General features: G+C 33.0%; 1 protein-coding gene across 5 annotated transcripts; it reads left to right on the top strand.

The window, feature by feature from the left end:
• The first annotated feature begins 7,343 nt into the window (after positions 1-7,343).
• LOC120081951 lies at positions 7,344-11,830 on the top strand. 5 transcript variants are annotated; one of them, XR_005483001.1, is made up of 5 exons: positions 7,344-7,796; positions 7,833-7,905; positions 8,372-10,914; positions 11,097-11,234; positions 11,410-11,830. XR_005483001.1 is itself a non-coding variant. In XM_039037148.1 (3 exons), exon 3 carries the CDS (start codon positions 8,548-8,550, stop codon positions 10,879-10,881), a length of 2,334 nt encoding a protein of 777 aa, XP_038893076.1. In that variant the 5' UTR covers positions 7,344-7,796; positions 7,833-7,905; positions 8,372-8,547; the 3' UTR covers positions 10,882-11,339. The 5 variants fall into 5 exon arrangements, 1 of the variants encoding a protein (XP_038893076.1); XR_005483000.1 differs by having other exon boundaries at positions 8,372-11,004; XR_005482996.1 differs by having other exon boundaries at positions 8,372-11,234; positions 11,458-11,830.
• Positions 11,831-12,062: the final 232 nt, after the last annotated feature.

Genomic DNA, 12,062 nt, shown 5'->3' with positions numbered 1-12,062 from the left:
ACTATAGAAGGAAAAAATTATCTCATTGATAAATTTGACGGTTCGAAATCACCATAAACAAAACAAAGAGGCGTTAAAGAATAAAATAGAAATAGTTATCGAAAAAACATGAAAAAAAATCATAAAATTCATATATCAAAATATCTAAAAAAAATTGTAGGATGAATTATGACTCCTTAAATCTCTACCACTCAAACAAATTAAATAAACCTCTAAATCAGATATCTACAAAACTAAAAAATTTTGAAACCCAAAATTAAACAAACAAACAAAAATCAAACGTGATAAAATTAAAACAAAATAACGAAGAAAAAAGTAACAATTTCACCGCTAATCACTAATTCACAGCAAACTAAAATTGAAGTCGAAATATAATTTAGAGGCATGAGTAATAATTAACCTTTGAGAAATCTTGAACATTGTTTTTGGAATCCAATGACTTTTAACAAAGAAATTGAAACAATTAATTTTATGAAACTTCTCTTTCTTACAAACTTTGTTCTTGAAATCGGATGGCTTTTAAGGAAGAAATTAAAACAAATTAATTTTGTGAAACTTCTCTTTCTTAAAAAGTTGTTATCGTATTATAAAGAATTGGTTATGCTTCAAAGGGTTTAAAATGAAGAGGCATGAGATTTAAAAAAACAATTACGTGAAAAGACAAAAAGTGAGGCTTTAAAAACATTTTATGTGGAGATAAAATAATAAAATTAAGGAAAAAAGATAAAAGGGTAAAATAGAAATTCTAAAAAGAAGTAAGAGCAGAATTGGGAATTAAAGATTATTCCCATTTTGCTATTTTTAATATAGTAGAGATAATATTAAATTTTACCTTAATATTTTAATTTATTATTATTTTTCTTTAAAACTATCTTAATAATTTCGGTTAAAATGCCACAAAAATGAAAAGATGGAATGTGGAATCAAAACTAGAGACAATATTCAAACTTACAACATTTTATATGACTTTTCTGTCTAGAATTTTCACTTCAGAAAAAGTAGTAAATACCTTACCAATTTAAAACTTTTCAATTTCTTAAAATCTATCAACAAAATGTTAATACGATACTCTTAATTAATTCAATCAATTTTATTGATGTCATACGAGAAAATATGTATTTGAATTTTCACGTGTCTGCAACAGTAAATTTATAGTTTAGAAAGGAGAGGGACCGTAAAGAAAAAAGGATTCTAATGCTAAAGTTAAACATGGAAAACCCTAGAATGGATTAAAAGAAAACAAGAAGTTCATGTTCTAGTTTAAGTTCAAGTTCAAGTTAATTGGAATTATAGTAATTTATTTTAGGGAGAATGGCTTGAGTCTACCTCAACTTACACAAGTTGAGATTATATTATCTTATTGGCTTAATGATTAGTTGACCCTTAAATGATTTGAGTATTAATCCAACCTTTCTTTCTGATTTTAGGCCAATTTCGTTAGGTTCAATTTTACCTACATTTGTGTTATGGGTGATTTTGAATTGAATGGTATAATCAACATAAAATAGCCCCCTAGATCAGGAGAGGATTAGTTCGTGGTAATCCCCAAATTTACGTGTTCGATCTTAACGACAAAATAGCAAATGGGGCATGTTCCACGCATGCTCTGACCTAAAGTATCACCCTAGAACCAAAATGGGGCTAGGAAGAGACACTGTTGGGACTAGTGCTCTAAAGTCTCGTAATTAATTAGTTGATTAATTTAATTATTAAATATGCAATATTAAATTATCCATCAACAATTAAAAATCCTATGTTATTATATGTAATCTTGAACAAGTATATACTTGTCATATAGGTGGATCATGTTCTCTGACAAATAGGTGGATGATGTTCAACTAATAACCTAAAGGTCTATAGCATATGGATAAGGTTGGGTGCCTTATCTTGGTGATACTATATGGATACGACCCACTTTGTAATAGTTACAAATGGTTTGATCTAAATCGTTCATGTGAAGATATATGAGTGAAGGTATCCTATACAAAGAATTTGTATAAGACCGGACTGCAAAATAATTAATCTCTCTTTGTAATAACAAATTGATAATCTTTTAACTATTCAGAGATCGTTCCAGTTTTATTTAGAGTCTGACTCGTGATATAAATTGAACTAAGTTAATATAAGAAAGCAATAAAAGTGATCGAATACGAAGATTATCAACAAGAGGCCAATAAGAGGCGTTTATGGAATAAAGTTCATCGAAGGCATTATTAATCACAATTCCTTTTATTCTTGAACCAATTAACACAACACCTAACTCTTAAGTCTTTTATTTGGATTGTCTTGCTCAAAATCAATCTTTTCTTTCATTTAATTACTCACTACTAATCTCTTGAAACTAAATAATTAAGTAAAGCATTAAGACTCTTCATCAATAACCTTTATCGTTATATGACTACTCTCGTGTTTTCAGACAATAATCTAGCATGCATGATCTAATCTAAAAACTTACTCTGTCAAGTAAGATTCAAATCATAAAATCATTCAAACATTGATCAGACATTCAAAAGTATCAAGAACTATCATATTAGAAAGTGTAAATACAAATTAACATTCAAGAAGCAAAGTGCTTAACAATCAAGCCAAAGAATTCATCTACAATTAAAAAACTATTAGAAATTTAGCCTAATATGGCTTTCATAGACAGAACCATAGCAAGAATATAAAAATACATAAAAGAATTCAAGATGAAAAGGGGAAAGAAAAAATTATCTGGAACTTCGACCTCATTTCCGTGATGGATTTGACCGTCCAATGCTCTCCAATCGACTTTGGCACCAAATAACCTCTATATTCTACTCAAAACTCCCTTTATTGGCTTTAAAAGCTCTAAAATCTGATGAGAATTGAAGGAACCGGTGAAGGTCCAGTGCGGCGGTCCTAAATTCCAATTTTTATAGAATACAGAATTTTGCTGAAACAGAACAAATTAGGTCATGCATACTAGTAAAAATTTGAAGCATGCATAAAATAATTAAAGAGAAGAAATAAGAGAAATAAAAGTTTCTAGAAAATCTTACCCTTGAAGATCCGATCTTCTTCGTGTGAATCATTTTTTTTCAAATTTTCACGAACAAATCTAAATGACCATCACCAAAAGAGTTTCCTCTGTATTCTCTTGGATGAGAATCACTAAGGAGTTTTGTGGGAAAACTTTTGTCGTGAGAGTTTAATTGAGAATATATAGATCCAAAAGCTTCTGTAAGATCTTAGTGAAGAAGAAGCAAAAGTCACTCATATCTCTCCATCCCACTTTCAGAAACCACTAAGAGAGAAAAGAGGGAAAGAGAGTTACAACTCTCTCCCATATTAATTTTTAAAAATTAATATAAAAATAATTTAATAAAATTATTTTACTAATAATTAATATATATATATTTATATGATAACTACCTTATCATGTAATATATATTAAACTATAATCTATATATTATATCAAATATAACACATAAAATCTATAGTTTAATATTGTATCAAATACAATATAACTTATAGTTTTAATTCTCTCATTAATGGTATTTAATATAAATCAAATTTATATTAAATTCAATTATATGAATCCAATTCACATAATTAATATTTGAATCATATTCAGATATTTATTTTCTCTCAAATAAACTTTATATTATAATGTATCAAATGCATTTTAGAAATTATATCATATATAATTAAATTAAACTAATTATATCACATATAATTAATTCCCTCAATTAATTTGAACAATTCAAATTAATCCAAAATTGATTCTCATCTCTATTGAGCTACAGAGGGGACTTTATGGATTTGTAGATTGAAGCTCCAATAATACTTAAATAATTAATTAAACTCTTTTAATTAAATTATTCAATATCCATTAATTGTTGGACACTCCACTAAAAACTGACAGTTGTACTCTTCACACTACAGACATTTTTTGTGTCCATTGAATATAACCAGTCAACAGTGCAATAACCCTTCACAAATTGCTCGTAAGTACAACTGAGCCAAAATTACCGTTTTACCCCTGTAGTTACATCTAACTCTCAGGCCAGGAGAGGGTGTGGTGCCACATTGTTCAAACCCCAAAATCAGTCCTTAAGGGAGCAATTTATCTACTTACCCGACGTTGAGGAAGGAATGAATTTCCTATTGTGTAGCCGTGTTCCCGCTCCCCAATCAGACGAATCGCCAAAATAGTAGGTTTATTTAGTCAGCGATCTGGCCACTCTCACTCATACAAATCAAAAGATCGCCTTCATAGAAAGAGTTCACAACTCACTCAGGATTCAGGTCATGTCATCTATGGTTATCTTGGTGAAATGTAAGTCTCAATTATGAACAACGTTATATAATGAGACTAGTCATTTCGTGGTTCGGTATTATACAAACTCTTTTGTATAGAATACCCCCACTCACATATCTCTACATGAACGATCATGATCAGATTATTTGTAGTATTTTACAACAATTGTAACATCTACAAAGCGGGTCATATTCGTAGTGTCACCAGAATAAGGTATCCAACCTTATTCATCTACTACAAACCATTTAGGTTATCTGTTCAACATGATCTACCCATATGTCTCTACATACATGTTTAAGCTACAAATGGTAACCTTGGATGTTAGTTTATTGGTTTGTAGGTTTAGAGCATCAACCCCAATAATAACTGTTGCAAATCCTTATTTATATAGGCAAACATTTTCCCAAATTATGTAAGAGTTGGATAAATGAAAGATAACATTTGACTTGATTACAAAAATTAGATGAAAGAAAATCTAAGATCTAATGTTGTATATAGATAGATGATGAAAAAAAAAAGAAAGAAAATGAGCGGTCATTCGTCTAAAACGGCCACCCAGATAAAAAGTTATGACCAAAATACGAACTACAGGTTTTAAGGCAGTGGGATAGCACCATCCACGCGGTTTTCATGCCTCTTTTTGCCCTTGTTCGCCACTTTTCATCAACTTTTTAACCTATTTATAAAAGTATTTTTGTCATTTTAACCTTAAAATAGCCCATTCTAGTCCAAACGCTCAATTTCTACAAATTAAACATAAAGTACATCAACAAACACAAATTAACAATAAAACTAATGAAATTCTAAGCCTAAAAACATACTTTTTGAGTGGGTTTCACTTTGTAAATCCGTTAATTGATGAGATTAATATTTCATAGGGTGATCATGTATGACTCGATCTTAATTTTGAGTAAGTTGTGAACTCTCGTCTGTGAGGGGTTGTCCTTTAATTTGCACGAGTGAGAGTGGTCCAAGTTGTCGATTAAATATGCCTACCATTTCAGGATTTGACCAAATAGAGCGTTGGGAACATAACTTCACAAGATAGAATTTGCTCCTTTCCTTATAGGGTAAGAGTAGTTCCTTTAAGTGTGGATTCGGGGACTTAAACATGGGGCCCTATCCTCTAACTGGTCCGAGAAGGACTTATTTTATGGTAGAACCATAATCAAATTATTCATTAGAGGATCAGTGATACTTAAGGAAAAGAGGTAATTATAGGGGTAAGATGGACATTTGACCCAGTTGTAATTATAAAAGATTGACTTGCTTATATTGATTATATTCATGGACACAACTTGTCCTATAATGTATAAGAGTTCAACTATGAGTCTATAGTGTTTTTCCTTGTAGTTAATGAATGAAGGTTAATCAATTAAATAATTTAGTTAACTAATCTTAGATTATTGGAGCTTATAATCTTTATGTCCATAAGATCCTCTTACTAGCTCTCCATGAACCAACGAGGATCAAATATGTTTAAAGTAAATTTGAAACGTTCAAATTTATGAGAGAAAATATTCATTGTAATGGATACAATTAAAATATAATTAATTATAAAATTTTATATGAATGAGATTCAAATTATAATTATATAATAAAAATAATTAAATTAATTGAATGAGATTCAGATAAATAAATTGTTCAATTTGAATGAGATTCAAACTAAATGGATAATGGGAGAAATAATAAATATTTAAATGTGATTTAAATATTTAAATCTTTTTAATATGAGATATTAAAATGGATAATTATAATTATTTTTTAATATGTGATATTAATAGATAATTATAATTAAATAAAGGGTTATCTTAATAGGATTAGGAATAACCCAATTGAGTCCTACATAAAGGGCCCTAGGGGGCCTTCATGGGACCTACAACAACAAAATCTTTGCAATCATTTTGTAAATATTTTCTCAAGAAAAAATTCTCCTAATCTTAAAGAAAGGTTTAGGTACCCCAAACCAGATCCTTGCCAGAGTAAGAAGATCTTGAAAGGGAACGTCTGTTCAAGGAGAATATTTTGTTGCAATTGCGTATTGACAAAGATAAGATGCTTAACCCTCCCATTATGTATTTGTATTTTAATTCTTGGGAATAATACATTTTTAGTTCTTAGGTTTTTACTCTAATTTCTATTTGGTTCCTAGATTTTAAAATGTGATACATTCAATCCTTAAGTTTTGAGTTTTGCTTCAATTTAGTTCACAAGTTTCAAAATGTTACAATTTTACCCAGTTTTGTTTCAAATTTGATCTATGAGTTTCAAGATTTTACATTTTTAACCTTAATTTTTTTTATCAGTTTCAATCATTGACATCAATTTCTATTAATTAATTATAAATAACTATGAAACAAAATTTTAAATTTAATTTAAAAAGTGACAACATTTTAAATTTAATTCTAAAAATGATAAAAATAGTGAAACTTAATTGAACTCTAAAGGCAGAAAGTGAATATTTAGTGAAAATCAAGATTAAAAGTGTAAAGCTTGAAACGTAAGGATTAAATTTAAGCAAAACTCAAATGTCAAGGGGAAAATTCTAGCATTTTGAAACCTTGAGACTGAATTGAAACCAAACTCAAAAAGACCAAATGTGTAACATTTTGAAACTTAAAAGACTAAATAGAAACTAGACCCAAATCCTAGAGATAAAAAATGTAATTTTTCTTTAATTCTTTTAAAAAATTAAAGAACGTGATTATATCGCTTCCATTGTGGGATCTAAGCCTTTGGTCCCTTCAGGAGAGACGATAAACCTCGACCGACCTTAGTCAAACATGAAATTGAATACGCCTATAAATCTGGTAGGTTATATATTTATTCCAAAGTGACTCTAGAACATTAACAGAACAATTTAATTCAATCATCTTTATAAATATATCATTATAGCTTCACGTGAAGTGTATCCATCTTCAAAAATAAATATCATATCACACGACTCATATAAGACTAATTAATCTCACCAATATGGCACAAGAAAAACTAAATTTACAATTCCAACAATATAAATAGCATTTTTTCCCACAAAATTTTGTTACACTTATATAATTCCCAAAAGAGAAAAGAAAAGGGAAAAAGAAAATTTCTCCTCCAACCTCGCCCAAAAAATATCAGAAGAAAAAAACGATACAGTCGATTCATACAGTCCAGCCATATCCCCCGTTCTCCCATCAAAGCGCTTTCGAAGAACAGCATTCTGGCCGAGCCGAATCCCCCATGCACTACTATTTCTCTCGGCTCCATCAAATTCCTTATCAGCTCCGATCAAAGAATCGGTACTGTGAAGGAATCGACAATCGAGTTTCCGTTGGGTTGAGTTGAGCAATTTCTGTTCAACAATCCGGGTACAATTTTTGTTGCCTTTGATCTGCGGCGGAAGCAATAGAGATCCTCGATTGCTTTAAACTGCTCCAGAAGCATTCGATTCGTTTAAAAGTTCCATTGAGGAGTCTTTCTTCGTTTCAGGGTTGGGCGGAGGAATAGTCGTTGTAGCGATATATATACTGTCTCTTATACACATCTAGATGTGTATAAGAGACAGATATATATGTGGGGACTGATTCTGTTTATGGCTACTGTATTTGGAATTCAACTGCCGAGCGTCCACAGTGAGGGTACTGGCCGCTTAACCCGATTTGGGTTTTGATTAATATTAATGCTATGTGACTATTGTTTATGTTTTCGTTTTGCATTTTGATGTTTTTAGGTTGTTTTTATTTTGTTGGTAATTTGGGCTTCTTTTATCGGTGTTGGAATGCAATTAACTTTGTTTATTGAAGGGGTATTCCTGTTTGAGTGGGTTTTGGTGGTTAGGTTATGTTTTGTTGCCTTCTTGTTGAGGATTTACGATTTTAAAGAAAAAGGAAAATGTTATAATCTGGGTTAAGGGATAAGAACATGTAGCGATTTTTCTTCTCGATTCCTTGGGTGGTTTTGGTTTTGTTGCCCCCCACCACACCCCCAGTGATTTTATCATATCTTTTTTGCTTTTATGCTATGTAATTCGATGTGTATGGTTAGTATACAATGTTATTTTATATATTGAATCAAAGGTTGAAGGTAATGTTTCTTCTATGGCAGTTTGCTTCTACATTGATGCTCACTGGCAGTGTTAAGGAGCATTTTTCGTTTTGAAGTATGAGGAAACGCTTAGTCCGAGAAACAAATAGGTGCTTGCTGAAGGTTCTGTAGTAAACTCAAAGCCCTGCTATTTTAATAGGAAAGCAAAGCAGGCAAGTGTATACCGGAAAGAAAGAATGGATTGTAATAAAGACGAGGCTGCAAGGGCTAAAGTGAAAGCTGAGGAGAAATTTACAGCAAAGGACATAGTGGGGGCTAAAAAATTTGCTTTGAAGGCACAAAATTTATTCCCAGGTCTTGAGGGTATCTCTCAAATGTTAGCCACACTTGATGTCTATATTTCTGCAGAAAACAAAATAAATGGAGAAGTAGATTGGTATGCAATACTTGGTGTGGATCCACGAGCTGATGAGGAAACAGTCAGGAAACACTACAGGAAGCTAGCTCTTATTCTTCACCCTGATAAAAACAAGTCTATAGGAGCTGATGGGGCTTTTAAGCTTATTTCTCAGGCTTGGAGTTTGTTGTCTGATAAAGCGAGAAGAGTAGTATATGACCAGAAGAGGAATGGTAGAGTCAACAAAACTGTTTCAACTTCAATGGGGAGTTCGTCTTCACAATCTGGGAGAAATGGTTTTTACAATTTCTCAAAAAGTGCTAATACTTCAAATATGAAGAGACAGAAAAGTGCATCCCGATCAGATCATTCTTCAGCTTCATCTCAGAAACCAAGACCAACCTTTTGGACTGTGTGCCATCGGTGCAAGATGCAGTATGAGTATCTCAGAGTCTATCTGCATCATAATCTTGTTTGCCCCAACTGTCATGAGCCGTTTTTTGCTATTGAAACACCCCCACCCCCTGCAAATGGCGTGAAGTCTAATGGATGGGATTTTACACAGCCAAGTTATCAAACTAGCAATAAAACTGCATATAGTCAAGGGAGGAGTAATATTGCCTCATCATCAAATCAGTCCACACACAGCCAAAACAACTTTCAGTGGGGTCCTTTCTCAAGAACAGGTGGTGCTTCATCTGCTGCTCAAGCTGCAACTGTAGTTCAGCAGGCATATGAGAAAGTGAAGAGGCAACGTGAGGAAGCACAAGCTGCTAAGAGAGAGGAACGAAGAAAGCATCAGACGTCTAAGAAGGCCCCTGGTCCTGGTGCTGTAAAGAGAAGAAAAGGTGTAGATGACATTTCTTCTAGCTCCCATTCGAGAGATATGACCAATCAGTCAAAAACTGGCCTGACCAGGTTGGGCAATCTGTCTGGTCGTACACAGGGTAATATAAATGGAAATACCACGCTCAAGGGCTCTCAGGATATCTCTCTTAGTGTATTTCAGAAGTTATTAATCAAGAAGGCCAAGGTGGAAATAATGAAAATGTTACGTGAATTGAATTCATCGACTTCAACTACTGATGCACTCAAAGAGGGAAATGGGAATGAGAAGGTAACTGGGAAGAGAGAAACAACTCCAGTGAGTGGTAAAGAACATAATATAGACATGTCAATCGAACTTCCAAATTCAAAGAGGGAATCACAGCCAATGGTTGGTTTTTCTAGCAATTCATGTCCCCGTGAAGCAGTAACAATGTCGATAGATGTCCCTGATCCAGATTTTCACAATTTTGATAGAGACCGTACAGAAAGCTCTTTTGGAGATAATCAGGTCTGGGCTGCTTATGATGATGATGATGGCATGCCTCGACGTTATGCCTGGATTCATAGCGTAGTATCTTTGGACCCATTTAAAATGAAGATTCGTTGGCTAAACTCAATAATTGATAATGAATTGGGTTCACTGAATTGGGTTAGCTCTGGTTTTCCAAAAACATGTGGGGGTTTTAGAACTGGGAGGTGTGAGATTTATAGCTCCATTAATTCTTTTTCACACAAGGTCAGATGGTCAAAAGGCACATACGGAGACATTTGCATATATCCCAGAAAGGGAGATGTTTGGGCTCTTTATAAGAATTGGTCCCCTGATTGGAATGAACTGACATCAGATGAGGTAATACACAAGTATGACATGGTAGAAATTCTTGAGGATTATAACAAAGAACTAGGTGTTATTGTTACTCCCCTTGTCAAGGTGGCTGGTTTCAAGGCTGTATTCCATCAGCATTTGGATCCAAATCAAGTAAGGAGGATCCCTAAAGATGAGATATTTCGGTTTTCTCATCTTGTACCTTCACATTTGCTCACAGGTCAAGAAGCCCCGAATGCTCCCAGAGGTTGCAGGGAACTGGACCCTGCAGCCACTCCAGTTGATCTTCTTCACGTCATAGAAACTCCAAAGGAAGAAATCATAGAGATTGAGGATTTTAAACCACAAAGTTGTGTGACTGAGATCATAGATGTTATTGACGAAAAAATGGAAAAGAAACCAAGGGAAGCAAGAAAAGAGGATATAGTAAAACCTGTAGCGATAGAAGTTGCGGAAGATGTCCTAGAACTTAAACTGGTCAGGAAAACGGTGCACACTAATGAAATGGAAGTTTCTTGAACAAGGATTATTTGTTCCTCGTCGGTATGAATGGTAAACTTTTTGGAAGCTGACTGGAAATAGTTGACATCTTTAGCATTCTGACTTTCTTTTTTCCTCTTCAAGGATTTCTTAGATGGATCTGTACGTGAAAATCATTCCTTTTGTTGTTACTATGCCTTTGAACTTGAAGATCCTTCCAGAAGGTTAATTTATACCCTTTTATGTTACTGTAGCCGCTCGTGGAAGCTTCCTCATGTATATTTCATGCTAAACAGAACTCCATTCCTTGGATTTTTGCAAGTTCTGTATATATTCTCTCCCATAGCTGTTTTACAGAGCCGTCAGGTTGTGACCTACTCAAGTTAGCATGAGTAAGTAATTACTTTACAAGTCTCTTTTTTCTTCTGCTGAACGCTTAGTATTCTCAATTCTTTATCACCTCTCATAAGATTGCTTTTATATATTCGTCTTTGGAATCATATTGTTGAGCTGATTATAATTTATACCAAAATTGATTACAAGCCATTTTTACTCCAAACTCTACAGTGGCTTTTCGCTGCTTTCTCTTGACTTGGGTTCCTGTTTCATATAAAGATAATGAAGATGGTGGATTTTTCTCTTGACTTGAACGTGTTGGATGCTTCGTTTCGATGCATTTGAGAGAAGAGGTCATAATGAGAATTCAGTTTTTTTCCCCTCTCTCCTAGGATTTAATATCCTACGAGTTTTCTTTTAACACCCAAATATTGTGGATCAGGTGGAGATCTCTCCTTTGTACTTGACCACGACATTCTAACACATAAGTTTGATCTGCACTAGTGTATAGAGGGTTCCTCCACTTTTACTGAATATTGCATCTTATTGCTTTTGACATTGGTACGATCTCTCTTGTTTATACGCCTGAAGTAATTTGAAACGGGTGGGGACGATGGATTAAAAGTTTAATGAATGTACCGGGTTTAATCAACTCATGAATTCTAAATTCATTATAGTTAGTTCATGAGTTGTCTTGAAACTACCAAGGTTATAGAAATCATTTTTTCAACTCTGGGATGTTCATATAGGGCTTATTTGATATTGTTCATGTTTGATAGCCTGTAATGATACAAGATCATTTTAAATTTTGGGGAATTTTGTTTTACGGTTATGGATATGTACCGGTAAAAATTTGAAGTACTTGCTATTTTGTATGTATATGT

The sequence above is a fragment of the Benincasa hispida genome, chromosome 1 (assembly GCF_009727055.1).
Source record: "Benincasa hispida cultivar B227 chromosome 1, ASM972705v1, whole genome shotgun sequence".
NCBI classification, from domain to species: domain Eukaryota; kingdom Viridiplantae; phylum Streptophyta; class Magnoliopsida; order Cucurbitales; family Cucurbitaceae; genus Benincasa; species Benincasa hispida.
Note: the sequence above shows the minus strand (reverse complement) of the source record. Positions and strands in the feature narration are given on the sequence as shown.